The following is a 20,000-nucleotide window of genomic DNA, read 5'->3' on the forward strand; positions in this document are numbered from 1 at the left end:
CAATTTTTTTTAGATCATTTATCAAACAGAGCGATTTTTCGCACGAAAATTCGAAGTCAATTTTCGTTCCGAGGGAATTTTCGTTCGAAAATTCGGTGTAGTTGGAAACAATAGGCCTTAAGAATTATCATGACTTTTCGTTGAAAATTTGCTTCCATCGAAAATTCGATATTTTTTCGTCGAAAAAAGTATATTGTATTCTGCGGGATTTCTCAGCTATTTCCGCAGGTAAGTCGGCCCTCACTCGGCTCTGGGTCAGTAGCGTGTTTATACACTTGGTTTTTTAGCGAGCGTTTTGGCGCAGCTGTTGTGCAATTTCACTCACTCCGTGTCTTTTTACGCGGTGCTCGATTTTACTTTTGCTGACACGCTCTTTTGTTTGGTATAACACGCTCTATTGTTTACAACTTGTAGTATCAGACACAAGAAAATTTTAATGAGGCGTGCATTACGACACGGCACTCCCGTGTTAAAGAAAATTTCTTTTGTCTAGCGTGCTAAAATAGCGTGCCCGTGTCATCACCTTTTTGTTGGTTTTCCCGTGGACGGTCACATATGCTCAAAGCAAAACAATTGGCACTCTAGTTCCTGGAATTTTTCTCCAGGTCAGGGATTTTCTCCTTCAACAGGGAAACCTGTGAGTGAATGCGAGTGAATGAAGGCACCCTTTTTAGAGAATTTCCCCAGCCATCGCTTAGGTATTTCACGCTGGGTGATGACGAAGGAGTGCTGCTCATAAAATTTTTTGGTAATCCTCTTTTTTTTCTTTTGGTGTAATTTTGTCCGGATGAGGATCGTTCACCATTTGATCCCGTCCACTTTTCACGTATTCCTCTACTCCGCAAAGCGAATTTGAAAACAAAAATGTAACTAATAAACCTTGAAAAACATAAACTGATAAACTACTGTAGGAAAACAGTGGTTGGATCTCTAGTTGGCCCTTATACATGTACAGTGCAAGTACTTGTGTCCATGTGCTTGTTTGCTGTTTGAGGTTGCACCTTTTTGGTGAGAGCAGTTTGTTTTCTAATGTTTTGTAGTTTATGACCAGATGTTGTGGATTTTGATTTACTCCTCAGGAGGAAGAACTGCGTGCCTCAGGTGATCCAAAGTATACCCATCTTGAGGAAGAGCTTCATGTGTTAATTGAAGTAGAAGCTCCTCCAGGACAGGCTCATGCAAGATTAGGTCTTGCTATTGAAGAGATAAAGAAATTTCTTGTTCCGGTAAGATTACAGTCATGTTATGTGCTCTATATGTAAAATACCACGATGCATGGAGTACTTGTATTGTGTTACATGTACATGTATGTTAAGAGAGGCATACAGTACTGTATTGTGGCCATGGTGAAGTGGAGAGGATAAGGGTCGAGTTGCTTGAAGTATAATACACTGTAAGTGCTAACCATTAGTATCAAATCCTGTAGGATATAATTTTTAAAGCCTGTCTGTTCCTTTTTTCCTATTGTTGTGAATGAGTTTGTCACCTCTGGTCAAATGAGTCCCTGGAGTTTAGCCTGCATAGCTGGGGGAATATTTTCTTGCAGGATTGTTAAAACATGTTTGAGCAAGTCGCTGGTTGCTCTGTTGCATTTGGCCTGTTGTGGAGTGGTGATGAGTATTTTTAAGATCACTTGCGGCCAAAACACAAGGGGCTAACCATTGATTTACTCACAAATGTTTAAAGAAATCCTGCAATAGATATCCCACAGCTATGCAGGCTTATTACAGTACATGCCTTTATCTACTTTTAAATCATTTCAACCTGATTTTCACATTAAAACACAACATAAGGAAGCATGACTGTAGGGAATGTGCTTTTACCAGCTGTTATTGTTGAAGGGGTTATCTAGTATGGGAATATCATTACTCATGCGCAGTAAGCGCATGAGGTATAAAATTGCCCTCCATTTCTTGTTTTCCGTGTCACATTAGTGCATGGAAATTTATGCTTGCATACATTTACATGACTGTAACTTTACGTGGGGAGGGGGGTAGGGGATTATTCAATACACTTAATAGCTGCTGAAAAATGTATTGTTGAGTCAGAAAAATTAACAGAAAGACTTGAAAAGAAGTATTAGAGTCTTAAAATGTATGTACTGTATGCTTGGAATATCAGTCCATTTTGCATGACAAAATAAACAGTGCGTGTTTGAAGAAATCAACCATCCCTCTCATGTTTCAAGCCCTTAAGTAGGCTTGCCACAATTCCACCTCACCTGGTTTTCTGTTTTACTTTTGTTTTTCTTAGAGGCCATTTATTTGCCAGTATTGAAAAGTTTGGTTCACATAATATGAAATGTAACAAATTAATCATCTGTGGCTTTACAAAGATCTATTTGTATCGCTTTTACATTCCTGAGTTAATTCGACTCGCAAATGACGTACAAACAACCCAGGTCCAGGAATTGTTGATCCAACTAAAACTATTGCCGCACCATACAGTCAAGGTAATGTTGAAGTATTTGGTACGGCAAATGCAGGCACACGTGTGGCAATGTCTCTGTCTGCACTTGTCTAAAATTTCAGGAATCCAATAACCTCTTCAGCTAACTTGGTTCAGATTATAAACAATGGGAATAATATGTATTCAGCTTTGTCACAATCATGCAAACAGGGACTCCTATTTTTGACAGATTTGCCTGTTATGGTTATAACTTAAGCTACATTAATTATCAGTTGACATACAGTGATAGTGGTTTGCTAAATAGTGCACTTCCTATAATTTCAGACTTTCCTTATGTTGTATCAATGTTAGCTAGCTGCCTTTGATTCTTTGCACATGGATAATTATCATGCATATATGTTAACACTTGAACTATTGGGAAGTGTACAATTTTTTACTCTCATGGCAGAGATTTATTAGGTACATGTATGGGACCCATTTGCAACATGTACTTCAATTGAAATAGATTCATTAATAAATTTGGTACAACATTTTCAGAATATATGTGCACAAACATCTGTTACTTTTGAGATTAAAATGTGTTAACATTATTAAAATGTAAAGCAACAATGGAAGCATTGTTCATTCATTATATGTTCGAAACCAAACTTTTAGACCCTAAGAGCACTTAAATGATGTTTATCTTTGTTCTTGCAAAGAATGTTCTGCTGTGTCATTTTATTCTGTTTGTTTTTCCACCTCAAAAGTCTTGTAACTATTGCACCTCTCAAACAGTTGATAGTATCATTGAGAATGGATGAGCAATTTATCAGAAATGTTACTCCAGCAAAATATGTTTTTATTTCTGATTTTCTAAAGAAATTAGACGTAGGCCGCTGGCCATGTAAAAGTTATTCATAGAGTAAGATGTCAGTGAAATTTATATTGTAATGTGGTTCCCAGTAAACAACAGCTTAAAACTGCCATTTTGGATAATAAGGAAAGCAGCACAGGCTTTTTGATGCGAATTTCTAGCTACTGCGTTAGTTGTGTTTTCCAGTGGTATGCAGAGCAAAAGATGAGCTACCACGTTTTTGAATACAATGGTTCTGAACCAAAAAATGTAACAAAAGTATTTTCAAATGTAGATTCTGTTATAGATCTCTTTTGTTCTATTATTCAAAGTAAATTTTATTGTTTTGAAACAAACTATGAGGTTGCATTTCTTAGATGTTTATGTGAATTATCAAATATAGAAGGGAAAGAAATAATAAGAAAGCATAAATCTACTTCAGAAATTGCAGCAAACTGGAAGAAAGAGGAGAAAAAATTAAAGCCCAATGGACTCAGAGAAAAAATAAGAACTTCCTTCAAATTGTTTTGAAAAGTACAGGTCCATGGACCCATAGAAAAAAAACAGACTTTCAAATAAAGATGAAAAGTATAGGTCAATGAACTCACATGATAAAGAGCAACTTCTCTCAAATAGATTCTTGTAACACCTATACACCTTTTTTGTGGTGTGCAATAAAGTTATTATTATTATTATTATTATTATTATTATTATTATTATTATTAAACTGTCAACAAAAGTACAAATAACCTGGCAGCGTATGAGTATAGGCTACTTAGATCCTCTTGTTAATGTAAACTTTGGATGAGGAAATTGTTTTGATGTCATTTTACAGTATGAGTTGGTTAAAAAAGGTGGTAAGGAGTAGTTAATGTTCTTGCTGATATTCAAACATTACTGTTAAAGTTAAAAAAAGAGTTTATTGTTATCCAGGATTAAGAGAGGACCAAGGACACTACAGTTGTGGTGTCAAACTTGAACCATTAGTTCTTATTTCAATTTAGGAAAACAACGACGAAATTCATCAAGAACAGATGAGAGAAATGGCTATTCTCAATGGTATGGAGGAGGTAGCACCAGCACCTGCACCTGTCCCTGTTGCCACACCAGTTTTACGAGCGCCACGCCCGCATGCAAGAGGAGTGCCACACCCCCATCACATGGTGCATCATGGGAGAGGCTCACCAGTCCCACGCATGCCTTCTATGTCTAGACCTAGAGGGCCACCAGTAGGACACGTGAGTGTTTCAGCAGCACGTTCTGCCGCTGGATTGGGACCATCCTCCCCGACAGTCGCCCATGCTGCTCCAAGGGCGGCTGCAGTGCCTGGGGATTCTTACGGGGTAAGTGTGCACTTTCTGACAGTTACAAGAACACAGCACAACAGATTCAGATTAACTCTTAGACTAGTGATTCTTCTGCACAGTGCTGGCTTATTATTTATTTATTATTTATTACAATCATTCCATTTATTTAGCAAAGTGATTGATAATGTCAATTTTTTTCCCAATTTGGAGAAGTGCTATTCAATGTACTGCAGTTTGAATTGTGTGTGTGGAAAGCTGCCATATTGTGTACACTTTATGCGGGTGTATGTGCTGCAATACCTTTGGCCAGTACTGTAGCTAGTATTGTCGTGAGTTGTCTTGGTAACTTGAGGTGCGCACTACCGCACAGCTTGAAACTATTAGTGCATTTGCACGCGGTAATACCTTGTCTTTGCCGCTAGTGTTTACCACGAAATCACCTAGGCTGGACGAAAACCGCAAACAAGGCAAAGACGAAAGCAACCGAATGCCCTGGCCGATTTAATTTGCGATATTGTGCCGCAAGGAAACAACGGTTGCACAGCATTGTTTAATGTTATCATGCCAAGCTCGCCAAGGTAAAGAATGAATGTGCAAACTGTTTGTCACAGCACTGACGCAACACAACGCACTGTCATGAAAACGTGTTATGTTCGTCTCACTTCGCCGTGACAGAGAAAACCTTTCATCATGCGTAATTCTTACATCTTTATAATTGATAATTTTTAAATTTTTCACTTTCACGGTGAACCGTTCTCCCAAAGGCATAAAAAACATTTATCTAAAAAAAACTGTGTGGAGTTATATGCGTAACTAGTCGCCGCCAGTGTGCATGCAGTCTGACAGGAGATATATTTAGAATCAAAGGCACTTCAAATTATGCGTCCTGTCCAAATAGAAATGTTTATATGGGATAGTTGTTGAAAAGCTCCAACCTTGAACTAAACCTTTATCAATGACTAGGTTATTATACCAGCAAAGAACCGTAACCATATTCCCAAAGTTTGTTAAGCAACTCCTTGTGGTGATTGTGCATGTTAATTACGATCATTTCTGATTCAAAATATTAAGTGACAGGTTATTCAGGTATGCGGGAAATGATGTCAACTTAATAGTATTCATGACAACAAGTCATGTTCATAGGACTGATTTTTGGGAAATCAATCCAACGTCAGTTTCTCGAATTTGAAAGGCAGAGATGCACATTCTATGAATCACTTTTTTTTCCCGCAATTTGTGTATGTGTAAACAGGGATCTGCCAAGAACCCAGTTGCCCAGCATATGACCAAAATCTTCCCGAATTGAAATTTCACAGTCTCGGAATTGCAAACTGATTTTAAAAAACTATTTCATACATGCATGTATGGCATGCTTTGAACTGCTACTTCCCTGTAATTAACGTGTTTCCGTGTGGCAGTTCCAACCATCATGAATGGCTCAACTTCCCATTTAGGTGTTTGTTGAAGTGTAAAATATGCATCTTTGTCTTGACAAACCATCGCGCTTCTTCACTTACACGTACATGTGCAAACATGGGAAATCTGTTCAGCCAAGTAATGCAAGGCTTAGCAATCAAGTATTTGTGCAAAATAATTGAAAGCAGTAGTGCAATGCTTTGTGTGGAGAAACCTTTAACAAACGAGTAACTCACAGTGACTTTGATTCCAGTTGGCTGATCAAAGCATGTCAAAAAGCATGTCATTCTATTTCTTTGGTGGAAAGTCGCCGGCAAGTGTGGTAAAAGTCCGGCTGCCGCTGGCAGGCGGCTGCTATTTTGGGCCCTGTGTGTCTTCTTACAGAAATTTGTTGTTAAGACCCTCAGAGGTCCTATACAATTTTCATTGAAATGAACAAATCAAAATTGCTTGAACAAACTCATGCATGACCAAAGAAAAACTGCATACGCAAAATTAATTTTTTTCCAAAAATTTAAGCTTCCCGTACTCTTGTACTATGAAAATCATGGAGCATGTTACGTGATTGATTTAGCACAGGGAATACAAGCAATTCTGTATGCCACCTTTTTGTTGTTGCTGTTTCCAGTTGTATATGATAGTTTACTTTGGTTTCAGGGGAATGTCTGATCTTGGGTACAAATGGCAACCCACATCACTGGCTACTTATAGAGTTGTTCATCAAAGCTAATTAAAATCAGTAACCTTAAATATAACTCTAATGCTTTAGTCAATTGTGATGTGTTTAAGGTTTTAACCAAAAAATCTGAAGAACCAGCAATCAACGGTGACTTTTATTTGTGACAAAATTTCATTTGTATAGGCAGTGCATGCCCTTCCCACAGTTGGAGTTCAGATAGTGGCTCCTGGTGAACAAGTGATTGTAAGTGAAGATTCAGCAATAAAATCAAGAGGAAATGGTTCATAAAAATAATGAAATTTCTAAACACTTAAGTGTCTCTGCAAAAATACAAATTAAGTAAGGCAATTAATAATTAAAGCTCTTTGGCTTCTCTGATCACATCTAAATCTACTGTGTATTTGTAATGTAAAAATAAATGATGTATAAAAATTTAAAAGCATGGCTTGGGTAAACATAATCCTGTGTCTTAAAAGTCATTAATTTTGTTAATTAATTTTGTCTGTTCTCTAATAAAAATAAAGGAACTCTTCAGATGAGTGCACTTATCTAAAAAATAATTTGCAGTACTCCTTAGGGAGTAGCAATAACTTCGTTTCTAATTGTTGTAAAAATAAATGGCACCAGATTAGCTATATACAGTGTACATGAGTTATTGTAAGGGGGAAAACAATCAAAATTAATACAGTGGTACAGGTGTATATGTAACTGTTAATTGAAAGGGATCATTCAAGCCAATGATGTCTGGGTTTATAGCCAGATATGATTTGTAAGAACAAGAATTGTTTTAGCTTGCTAAGTTACATTTAAAAATTTTAAGGGAACTTAAAATGACCTTGTATTAATATAGCCTGTGTTTTTTTTCAGGGTTACGAACCTTATGAGCCAGGTTATGAGTTTGAAGCGGTATACCCAGAACCTGGGTGAGTATTGTTTGGGCACGGTGCGGTTAAGCAGAGGAGTGCCTTGTTTTATTTTGCTTACAGGGATCAGTTTTATTTTGGTACAGTATGTTTCCAGTTGTGCTGAAAGGTTTATACCATCCTTCTACGAACTGTGATGTGTGTACTTTTCTACCAGAAGAGTGGGTTAATGCTCACGCTCTTGGCGTTTTGTGAGAGTATTAACTAGTCATCACACCCAAACAACCAACCACCAATGGCACAATCCTCGTTGACACCTGATGCATCTTCCCGATTTCCTTTGCCAGAGGAGAGCACTGGTAGTTTTGTATTTTCTCATCCTCTGTAGTAACCACATTCTTATCCCAAGGCATGGAGAAGTGGACAAACATCCAATCCTGAGCTGTGTGATCCACCACAGTAATGTCTGGATGACTGTTCCATCTTCTTTGTCGACTCGATGTGCCTATTCCACCAGATCTCCATATTCCCGTTTTCTAAGGCCCTCACCTCATTCCAACCCTCCATATCCTACACATCAGCACACTTCACTTCTGACAAAGCTCCCAGTACATGTACACCCTCAACCCCATCCGATCTTATCACCTCTAAAACTCTCTCTGTGCCAAACCAGTTCAACCACTCGCCCCATGCCCAACCGACTCCACCTCCTTGCCATACATTCTACACTTTGGATCTACGTCTTCCTTCTCAATCGTGGCCTGAAAACCTGTTCGGTGTTCCGCAAAGCCTGGTCCTGAGTGGCAAAAATACAGCCCTCCTTGCTCTTCCCCAAATTCCCAGCTCTAAGCCACTGCCACGACCTCTCATCAGCCACTTCACTAACATTGTCATAATCTACCCATACAACCTCTTTTCCATCAGCTTCTTGTTCTTGTTCTTCTTTATTTCTCCCACCCACCAATTAAAAAGCCTACATTGTAACCTTATTGCCATTGTGAATCACTTCCTTCCTGAGAGGTTTTTTCCAGATTTGATGCGAATTGAGCCATTATCAGTTTCTTGGTTGTCAACGGCCATAATAAAATACTAAGACTGAACACTGAATTCTCAGGAGCCCACCAAGTGGAATCAAATATTCCTGAATAAAATGTTCCCACTATTGCAATTTCACCATGAAATTCAAGGGCAAAGGTTACTCTTTCATTTCAATCCGCTAGCCGCACAACCGAAGCCCTGCCAGTGACATAAGGGGGCCGTTAGTGTCCCAGATAAAACAATGGAAAAGATCCTCACAAACTTTGAAGATGACACGGCGTCTGTTGAGTTTGGCTTGGTAAGGAGTCTTTGTTTGTCGTCCCTGATGACGTTACCAAACACATTCCAGCAACAATTTCCATTACCCTGCAAATGTCCATGCAGCTTCTCCACCAAGATCCCAGTGAGTAGCCTCCACATCATTGCAAACATGCAATAATTATGGGTCTGTAGTTGCTAGCCACTGTTGCCTCGGCACGATCTTTCTGTATGAATACTGTCCTTTCCTTTCCTTTACTATCCACTCCGGCACCTCTCCACTGTCCAAACAAGCCTGGAAACTCTGAAATCAAACCATGTAACTAAACCTCATAACTAACCTCTTAAACCAAAATGGCCTTACACCATGTTGATTTGGAGCCTTCCAGTTTGCCATCTTCCAAATTTCATTTTCCAAATTCCAATTTCTGCTTCCTTGACACTAATCTTCACTTCCTCTTGCTACTCCACCTTGCCCGTCCTGTTCCTCACCTCCAACTTGATATACCCTCGCTTCTTCATCCCATCACTCCTTACAAACACTTCCGCAACACCTTCCTCTGCTCATGCATCCACTTACGCTTGTTCTTCCTTCTCATCCCAGCCTTTCTTCCTTTCCCAGTTGCACCATGATAGAACTTGCTTGTGCTGGAAAAGTCTCCAGAAACACTTTAAAGCAATTTGACAGTAATTCGCCTTTTGATTCACTATCAAATCTCTTGAACATACATGTATGTACATTCAGTTCTCTCATTAAGGGATATCCACCTGCACCACTAAGAGGAATACCCTCCAGTGTTCGACACTTACTTTCTAACTTATTTGCCGTTTGGGCAACCAGTTTTGTTTTTTGTTTGCCCAACTGAAGACCTGTTGCCCATATAAGTTTAACCCTTTCAGCCCCGATAGTGCCAAATGGCACTTATAGATTTTACTCTGTCTAACGCCAGACGATTTTACTCGTCAATGGGGAACCCCTCGGGGCTTAAAGGGTTAAGCTAACAGCGTGAAAAAACTATGTCCCCGTTTAACCCTTTCAGCCCCGATAGTGCCAAATGGCACTTATAGATTTTACTCTGTCTAACGCCAGAAGATTTTACTCTGTCTAACGCCAGACGATTTTACTCGTCAATGGGGAACCCCTCGGGGCTTAAAGGGTTAAGCTAACAGCGTGAAAAAACTATGTCCCCGTTTAACCCTTTCAGCACCGATAGTGCCAAATGGCACTTATAGATTTTACTCTGTCTAACGCCAGACGATTTTACTCGTCAATGGGGAACCCCTCGGGGCTTAAAGGGTTAAGCTAACAGCGTGAAAAAACTATGTCCCCGTTTAACCCTTTCAGCCCCGATAGTGCCAAATGGCACTTATAGATTTTACTCTGTCTAACGCCAGACGATTTTACTCTGTCTAACGCCAGACGATTTTACTCGTCAATGGGGAACCCCTCGGGGCTTAAAGGGTTAAGCTAACAGCGTGAAAAAACTATGTCCCCGTTTAACCCTTTCAGCCCCGATAGTGCCAAATGGCACTTATAGATTTTACTCTGTCTAACGCCAGACGATTTTACTCGTCAATGGGGAACCCCTCGGGGCTTAAAGGGTTAAGCTAACAGCGTGAAAAAACTATGTCCCCGTTTAACCCTTTCAGCCCCGATAGTGCCAAATGGCACTTATAGATTTTACTCTGTCTAACGCCAGACGATTTTACTCGTCAATGGGGAACCCCTCGGGGCTTAAAGGGTTAAGCTAACAGCGTGAAAAAACTATGTCCCCGTTTAACCCTTTCAGCCCCGATAGTGCCAAATGGCACTTATAGATTTTACTCTGTCTAACGCCAGACGATTTTACTCGTCAATGGGGAACCCCTCGGGGCTTAAAGGGTTAAGCTAACAGCGTGAAAAAACTATGTCCCCGTTTAACCCTTTCAGCCCCGATAGTGCCAAATGGCACTTATAGATTTTACTCTGTCTAACGCCAGACGATTTTACTCGTCAATGGGGAACCCCTCGGGGCTTAAAGGGTTAAGCTAACAGCGTGAAAAAACTATGTCCCCGTTTAACCCTTTCAGCCCCGATAGTGCCAAATGGCACTTATAGATTTTACTCTGTCTAACGCCAGACGATTTTACTCGTCAATGGGGAACCCCTCGGGGCTTAAAGGGTTAAAGGAGTTTGTAAGATGTGAATTTTGTTTTAATAATTCTGTTTCATTATATGTATGTAACTATCTTTTTTGACTCAACAGTGAGGCTGTATACTATGAATATGCACAACCTGCAGACATATATGAAACAGCCTATCCAGGTAGGATTTTTTTAATTTTTGCTTCAGCTCAGTTTTTTATGTGCAGTTTTATCTAAAATTTATTTTGTAGATTATAATGTTTAAAAAATGAGTAGGAGTGTTTTATCAGGTTTAAACACACGAGGCGTAGCTGAGTGTTTTTAGATCCAATAAAACACATGCTGAGAGTCTTTTGTACAGCTTCAAAAATATTGGACACAAAAGTGTGTTTCGCTCGGGAGTCCGAACAAAGGTTCACATTGGGAGAGAAGAACATTAGCATAAGAGAAAAACAAGCTATGTCATGTGCAGTGACAGAAACACTGCATACTAATAAAGAGGAGGTTTTATTGACATAAAATCATTGCACGTGATGTACAGGTATTATCGACCATTTGGTAGGTCAATGGGCTTATGAATTATTAATGAGTTGTTGAATGTTCATGTAATATGTGTAATCAGTAATGGAGGGGTATCACTAAGAATCAATGAGAATGTTAGTGGTTTAAGTAGAGTAGCCAACTGTATCTGTAAGGTTTGGAAGAATTGTAATCTTTAATTACTGGTGCTTCAATTTAAAGCGAACCTCCACTTCAACAAAAGATGACCTTAAATCATGGGAAATAGCCGTTACAGGCAAGTCAGTCTAGAGTATTTTCAAAGAAATTTTTTTTATCCGAAATAAATAAGTTTTAGAATCGCCGAATTTTTGATAAGAATTTCGCAAGCACCGCCATCTTGAATAGTTTATTATTGTGATGTGTTATGGTTGCCCTATTGTTATTAGGCAAAAGATCCTTTTGTCAGAACAATAGAGCAACTGTAACACGTCACAATTATTCAAGATTACTGCGATTTTAAAATTCACTTTCTTGATAGAAACACTGTTTTAAAAACAAATTTCGAACAAATTTGTCAGTAAACATGATTTCCTCTGGTTTAAACTTATTTTGTAGAAAGAGTGGAGGTTCCCTTTTAGGAAAAAGGTAGCTGACTCCTCTGAGCTACAGTTGTAAGTAGACAACAAGTTTGGTCGGCTGGACGCACTGGTAATGCATCACTGCACAATCCAAGGAGACTTTCTTAGTTTATGATTTTTTTTTTGGTGGCTTTACTATAATAATAATAATAACGTGTAAAAAAAAAAGTGATCGTGTATAATTCACCAGAGTAAAGACCTTGCCCTCTGAAAGGTTCCAGAAAATAAATCCAATACTTTCATTGGTGATAAAATAGAATTTTTATTTCACTATATCAACAATAACTTGATATAACTATTAGTATACATACAGTGAAGACTCAAATGAACTTGTTAATTTTATTCCAACGTTAAAAGTGCTTTTGACAGCGTCTTTGGGGCATTATACAGGTCTCCTAATTGGGCATGTGTAATAATTTTATTGTCAATGATTTTTGTTCCATGTACATGTATATCCTATTTTGCTTAACTTGAATTTGCAAAAACTAAAAAGTGCATGTAATTGTTGTCACTGGTGTCTTAAAAGTGTAATCCAAGAGATTAAGAATGAACTTGTTCTCACAAAAATTAACTGAAATGTACTGTATTAACACAAGAATAACAGAAGATTTATCACTGCTAGCTCCCCTCGTAGGCTGTTAACATTAAATTCACATTAACTTCTCATTCTAGCTCCAACCAGAGTTCAAGCAAATTCATCTGCAACGTTCAAGGCTCCTTCTGCCCGCACTGTCAAGAAAGTTGTTCGTGAGGCAGCTTATCCTTACTGATTGAATAACTAACAGTTATATGAAAAGGGTTTTCTAGTTGAAACTGAACTTTGATAATGTTTGACATTAATTTTGTGATCAATGTTTCATACAAATTAATCACTGTGTTAATTAAGTGGTTTAGGCGTGCCCTAACAACACTCAATTTTCTGTTTAGAAGCTTAATGTAGATATTTTCATACATCTTCCAAGTAAGCTTGCTGAAATTTTCTTAAGGCGATTGATTTTTAATCACTGTTAAAGTTGAATCTTTGCTTGGGCCTCCAGTAAAACTTTGATAAACGTTAAGGTCAACATAATGGTAAATTCATGGCCAGGATACATAAACGCTCAAAGATTTTTGTTTTCTTAAACAGTCAGAAAAATCTTCAGTTACTTTTATACAGGTAAACAACACTTAACATTACTTCAATCCGGAGTTATTCTCTTGAAAGCAAACACACGTTTGTTCATGTAAATAATCTTTTTATCTAAGTTCTTTATTCAACATTGTTTCTTTCTTTAAACACATTTTATGCGATATTAAAGCATGTCAACTGTATTTACTAAGATAAAGGATTTTATTTTCAGCCAATTATGTTTAGATTACAGGCTTGTTGGGATCACATTTCATCACTTTATAGTTCAATTAAACCATGTTAAGTTGTCTCCCTCGAACATTTTAAACGATTTGGCTGTTGATAAACAGTGTGACCGGAATTATCCTAAACTGCTTAAACACTATTTTACATACACGGTTTGTTCGCATGTACTGTAGTAATCATAAAAGTCTTATTGTTAAATTTTTAAAAGTCATAAATATGATTTTTTTGGTTACTGACTTCGCCAATAAAGTGAAAATGTTGATAAACTGTTTGCATTTCTTATTACATAATTGTGCTTTCCAAGTCTTAACCCTAAAACGTGGTAACATTTAAAACAAAGTAAACTGACTTAAATACTGCATTCAGTCAGGGAAGAATTAAACATATTTAACCTCTGAAACGTATGGAAATGACTATAATATTGCCATTGTGGTTTAAATACTAAAACCCCTTAAACAAGAGAAGGCATTCAGGCAATATAATTTTGTGATTGTAAAAATTATTGTGTTTGATCAATGTTTTTGGCATAACTTACCAGTCCAAAATATAGTTTTTCATCTATTTTTATAAACAAATATCTACTTTTTGTAATATCGTTTCAGTGTTTTATGAGGTACTTTTCTATTTTCCTGTTTGTAACATTAAAGCTGACCAATTTTGACCGTCAGAGACCTTACTTGGTTGTAGAATACCACATTAATTATGTAATGTGCGAAGTAATTGTCATACAAAAGTTTCACATGGCAAAACTCTAAGCAATGCATTGATTTTCCTGTATAACATGATTTTGAAGAAAAGAAAAGAAAAACCTCTCCATTTCTTCTTGTTTTACATTCTTTGTTTTGAAAGAGAGCTACCCTCTTCAAATCTCGGGCTGAGTCTCGAGCAAATTTACTAATTCATTAGAAGCTAGAATAATGGCTGCGTTCACATCTACGACATAAGTAAAGTTTAACTTAAGTTAGTGTCAAGTTAGGTGACGTCATACCTAACTGTAGTTAGTGCTTTCGGTCGACTTTGCAGTCGCACCACGCAGTTAACTACAGTTAGTTCTATGGCCTATGGATTCATCGCAGCAAATACAAGGACGGCTGCAAAAAAGCTTGAAGGCTATACGTGTTGCTACCCTGTTGTATGTAAATTTTTTGTTTGTTGTTTTCGGTTTTCCTCTCGCTTCACGCTTGGTTTTTATTTTGCATATTTATATATGCTCATCTCGCGTGTGCGAAAAGAATTGTCACATTCTGATTGGTTGTTTGTTGTAAACTTAAGACTAACCCATGAACCCTGCTTGGGTATAACTAGTTAATCTGTGTTGTTTTGGATCACCGAGGCAACTAACTATAGTTAGAGCGAACAGAGAAGCGGTAACGTAACCGAAATAGCTAACTATAGTTATTCCCGTCTTAACTATAGTTAGTAGCCCAGATGTGACTGCAGCCAATAAAACAATTTTTTTAAATAAAACAATTAATACCAACAAGGATTTAATGAATTAGTTGCCAGTAATCGGATCTCTACGTTATACGCAAAGGGTTCTGGGGTCGATAGGGGGCAACCGTTTCAAGTCGCTGTAAGAAAATGTATGGCGGAAACTTATGTCAACGTCCACAAAATGATTTTGGAAAGAGATCAATGCTTTTTGACACAGTTTTATCAGAAATCGATTTGGGCAATGTTGATACGTGGCAACTAGTGTAAGTTTTTATTTGAATAACTGAAGTATGAGATAAAAACTGCTGATTAACTTCCTTGCTTGCGTAAGGTTTATTGTGCAATGGTCTTGAAATATTACAAAATTAGGGATAAATCTGAAGGAAATAACTCAATAAAGCCTTTTCAGTTGTATTTATGTGTGTATAGGCTGGCTTTTGGCCTATTTCTAAACTCAGCAATTGATATAATATTGGAAATATCCCTAGTGGCGATCATTGTGCTGTGTCAGGCAGATTGTGACGACGTTGGAAGGTACCCAGAAAAGCAAACGATTCTTTATCACGTTGTAATATTAAGTCTTTACTCGCTCAGGAATAACAAAGATGTTTATTCTTGGGCTAGAGCTATTAATCGTGACCAATTCAAGGTTTCAATGAGTACGAAGGTCTGTTCAAATTATTTTGTGCGACGTTACAGAACCGCTGAATGCCCTACACCCTCTTTGTACCTTTGTACATAGAAGAGTACGATTGTGAGAGTAAACCTGAAAGACCTGCTCCAGAGATCAGACCAGACCGTTTGTTTTTCCTCAATCAAACTAGAACTTAACCTATGGATTTCCCCAAGTTTTTCATCGCTCATTTCATCCCTCAAAGAGCAATAGCTCTGTAAAAACAATTTCCATCTCCTCTCCTTTACAGCTGGCGGTCACCTGGTTCTCAACCGCTGTACTGGAGAGCAAATTGCACCCTAGCTGCAAAAGGGCCCATTTTGTAACATTTCTAGACCATAAAGCGATGTCAATTTCACAATAAACCTTATTACGCAAGCAAGGAAGTTAATCAGTAAAATTTATCTCATATTTCACGGTTATGCAAACAAAAACTTACACTTGCCGCGAATCAACATTGCCCAAATCGATTTCTGATAAAACCGTGTTGAAAAAATCGTTTCTCTCTCTCCTTAATCGTTTTTGGACGTCGAAATAAGTTTCCGCCATACATTTTATTTCAGCGACTTGCAATGTTTGCCCTGGCGATCCCAGAACCCTTTGCGTATTAAAAGGGTTCCGATTACTGGCAACTCGTTCATTAATTGGCCACTCCCACCAGAGTCATTCCATGGCTAATTAAACAGATTTTTGAAAGAAATGCAACAAATCTTGAAGAAAAGCACCACGCGAGAGGAAGACTAATTATTAGCTTTTTACTAGAGTAGCCAAGTTGAACTGGGGCTACCAAAACAACTTCAGTAAATAGTAAGAGTGGGGCTTGAATCATGTAACACCAGTCTGTCACAGTAACCAATCTACCATTGCTGCCTCCCCAAAGCTCTTGACACAAATTCCTTCTAAGAGAAAATCTGGAGACTGGGGCACTTACAGTAGTTTCGGCGTTAAACCAGATACAGTACTATGGTTTTGATATGCAGTTTTGCTTATATTGTATTTAATGGGAAGTTTGCGCGTGCCTTGCATTGACAATTTCAGCACAGGAATCTCCCCTTGAAGTGAACATTTTCAATCATTTTCAATAAGTATGGTATTTTAAATGAGAGTAACTTATTAAATGAAATGCGAAGTTTTTATTGAAACTACATTAACTCGACTTTAACTAAATTGCTCTTGTAAGAACTGAAATGAGAAAACTAAAATACTGGGCGAGAGGGGTCACTGATAACAAAGGATCACGTGAAGTTGAATAAAATGACCTGGTTAACACTTGAAGAAACTGGGCTAAATATGGATACTTCTTAAAGTGTTTGAGAGGCCTCAAGAAGACTTTTTGCTGCCAAGCTATGGTCTGCAAGGTAAACTCTTTGTATTTTTACCCCAGTAAAATAAACCCTGTATCAATAATGTTATTAAATTTAAAGATGTCGTTGAGGTTTTTGTTTTTCCAACTTAAAGTTTAAGTTCCTAAGAAGTTCTGTGACGTCAACTGTTGTTTGGTCGTTGGCTGTAAGCTATTTCATCATTAGTGTACTGGGTTCTTTCGTTTGCGATTTCCCTTCGCGAAATCAATAACTATAATCGTTACAGCAGAGAAATTAATTAAAATCAGAGAACGAGATTTTAACTGTACCTTTTTAATTCAAAATTTAATGAGATAATTTGAAATTTTGTGTGCAGTAAATTGATTGAATTGCTTAAAAAGTGTTAAAACTCAGTCACACTGAAATGAAGTAACATCAACTAAGAGAACAGAAAGACTGAAGCAAAGTTGGGTTTTGCCCATTTCCATTTTTAACAAGTTATTTAATGGGAGGCAGTGGAGTTACGAGCATTGTGCTGAATTTGGTTTTTTTTTTTCCTAGTGAAATGTAGGAAAGTTGAGTGCTAGATCCTTAGATGAAGCCTTGGTGTTTCTGTTTGAAAAGGAGAGTCGCCTTGGTCCGTGACATGGATCTGTAAGTTGAAGTCTCTTTTTCTTAGGGTCGGGAATACCATAGACCGAATGCATAAATGGCGGCCAAAAATGTATTCTTTTGTTTATGTGCTAATGAGACTGACTTTTAGCCTTGCTCTCAAGCAACCTTTCTTTTATATTTTGGCCACCCAAACGAGGCTAGTGAGGCTAATTAGCACATAAACAAAAGAATATTTTTTTGGCCGCCATTTATGCATTCGGTCAATGAAGCAGGGTGAAATAAATTTTCGTACTGGGACTTTCGCGAATTCTCCATTATCTCCAATGGAAGTGTACTCCTGCTAATGTTATTAGGTTGGGAGGGCCACAGATTCTTACTGATAAGTGCTATCCTCGTTAAATAATTATGTTGTTGTTGTTGTTGTTCTTGTTCTTCTTGTTCTTGTTGTTGTTCTTCTTCTTCTTCTTCTTCTTCTTTCTTCTTCTTTGTCGTCTTCGTCTTTGTCTTCTTCTTCTTCTTGTTCTTCTTCTTGCTGTGACTCGTGACAACTTTTTGGTGTAAAACTGCTTTCATCTGCAAACTCTGAGAGTGGGCAATAATTTTGACATTCGGGTTAAGACTCGCGACCTTTGTTATTGTCTTCTGGAATCTCCAGCATTGTTGGGTAGTTTTAAAGTGCCCTTGTGTTAAAAAAAATTCACTTCCCTTTTTTCTTCAGATTTATTTATCATTTTGAAGTTGCATGTGCTTAACACCTGACTGGCAAAAATTTGAGCTTGTAGACTATTGACTTTTACCCAAATGGCCGTTTACTTTGATCGATTGGATCTCTGAGGGTTGGGTCCAGGGAAAAGTGACGTCAAGGCTCACTGGCTTAAAATTTCAGCGTGTGAATACAGCTTATTATATATGCAAAACGCGAGATTAAAAGTCTGAAAGCCCAAAACTCCCGTGCTGCATATTAATTGTGGGGCTTATACACACATTGCATTTTCTCCTCGAACCAGCTCTCTCAAGAACTTAAAAGTAGTAATGGCGGACCATTAAATAGGAAAATTCCAGTTAAAATAAACAGGTGTCTTTTTTGAAACTTTGGTCGGTTAGTGTTTGGTTAATATAGTTTTGAAATCCAAAGAAAAATAAGATTTGATTTTTTGGTGACAGGGGCACTTAAAGCACAAGACGTTTTTGACCCACGGACAGAAACCGGAAGTGAACATTGGTCATGTTAAGACAGTAAGTTCTGTTTTTATTTTTAACTTACCATCTCTAATAGGAAAAAGGTGCTAGGCAGCATAAATGTCTTGGTGTCAAGACAAGTAAGGAAGGGAAAAAAAATAAACGCCACTTCCGTTTGTCGTTAATTCCTCAAAACGTAAGTTATGGTACCATGTGAAGAACCAATAATTCCTTGACAAGATGCACTCATCGATTTAATGCAATAGGAAAACTGGAAAAAGTTGATATCATAAATATACAGTTACGTGAAACAGTGTTGTAGAGTTAATTCTGCTAATAAGAGATTCGTTCCAAATTTTTGAAAGGGTTTGAGCCTCCCTAAACTCCTTGGTGTCACGATTTTAGGACATCAGTGGTCAAAGATAGGCCTACCATCTACTTAAAAAAAAACTTATGACAATTCAAGGATCTATAGTGGTCAATTTTGATTCAACCTAGCTTTAGTTAAAAAAGAAAAATTGAAAATGTGACACCAGGGCTCGGGGAGTAAACCAAGTATTTGACAGCGAGTAGTGGTGTGGCTTATTTTAACCACCCAGTGACAACAGGATACTTAAACGTTGCACAAATAAACAACTACCAATTCTAAAAACTCTTATTGAAACAGAGAGTCGCCCCAGTATGCACAACAACCATTGCACTGTGACACTACTACAGTGACATAGGGGAAATCAAGAACAGAGCCGTTGGTTAACGACCATTAGCAATTGTAATATGGCCAGCTGCTCATTCTCCTTTGTAATAGAATATGATGTCACCCGTCGGTTTCCCTTCCCTTTCCACCTTCCCCTTTGTTATGATATGAATGATGTGATTTGTTTTATGGACCATTGTTTTATTGACAATTTATTGGTAACAATTTCTTTCTTTGTTTTGCACCAGCTTTGAGTTGTTACACTGAAGATTAGCCCAAGTTTCGTACGAACGATTCTGCAAACCTGAAGGTGTCTCATTGGTAATCTCGAAAACCGAGGAGTGAAGCTAACGTACATGATAGACTGACTGATTGTAGTGAAAATGTGACAGATTATCCTTGGGAAGTGTTTTCTACGTTATTTAACGATTGAGCTTGTCGAACCATTGAGTTTCTGACAGTTTATCAAGCAATTTGTCGATTGAAAAGTTCTTGTAATTTTGAAGAGCGCATTGTTTCGGGACCTTACCAAAATAGGAACGCACTAGACATAGTTTCATGCAACTATGGTTTGGAGAATTATGAGTGTAGCTTAAAAAGTTACACTTCAGGGACCCAGGGGTAAATATGCGGTTTACGTGAGCTTTGAGAGATAATTTATTCCGTTGTCGAAAGGAACGAA

General features: G+C 37.8%; 1 protein-coding gene across 4 annotated transcripts in view; it reads left to right on the forward strand.

Moving 5' to 3' along the window:
- The window catches only part of LOC137977688 (KH domain-containing, RNA-binding, signal transduction-associated protein 3-like), a 31,260-nt gene that overhangs the window by 11,152 nt on the left and 108 nt on the right, over positions 1-20,000 (forward strand). Inside the window, exons 4-11 of one of the 4 annotated variants that reach the window (XR_011117860.1) lie at positions 1,080-1,226; positions 4,246-4,584; positions 6,827-6,886; positions 7,511-7,566; positions 11,049-11,107; positions 17,392-17,484; positions 18,610-18,681; positions 19,567-20,000. The exon at positions 19,567-20,000 is cut by the window's right edge and continues 108 nt beyond it. Coding sequence is in view for 2 of the 4 variants with exons in the window: in XM_068824988.1 (XP_068681089.1) it covers positions 1,080-1,226; positions 4,246-4,584; positions 6,827-6,886; positions 7,511-7,566; positions 11,049-11,107; positions 12,738-12,835 (759 nt within the window). In the remaining 2 variants the exon portion in view is untranslated. Of the gene's footprint in view, positions 1-1,079; positions 1,227-4,245; positions 4,585-6,826; positions 6,887-7,510; positions 7,567-11,048; positions 11,108-12,737; positions 14,236-17,391; positions 17,485-18,609; positions 18,682-19,566 lie in introns of those variants that run through there. The other 3 variants (XR_011117861.1, XM_068824988.1, XM_068824989.1) reach the window with 3 other exon arrangements.

This window comes from Montipora foliosa, chromosome 11 (assembly GCF_036669935.1).
Source record: "Montipora foliosa isolate CH-2021 chromosome 11, ASM3666993v2, whole genome shotgun sequence".
Classification (NCBI taxonomy): domain Eukaryota; kingdom Metazoa; phylum Cnidaria; class Anthozoa; order Scleractinia; family Acroporidae; genus Montipora; species Montipora foliosa.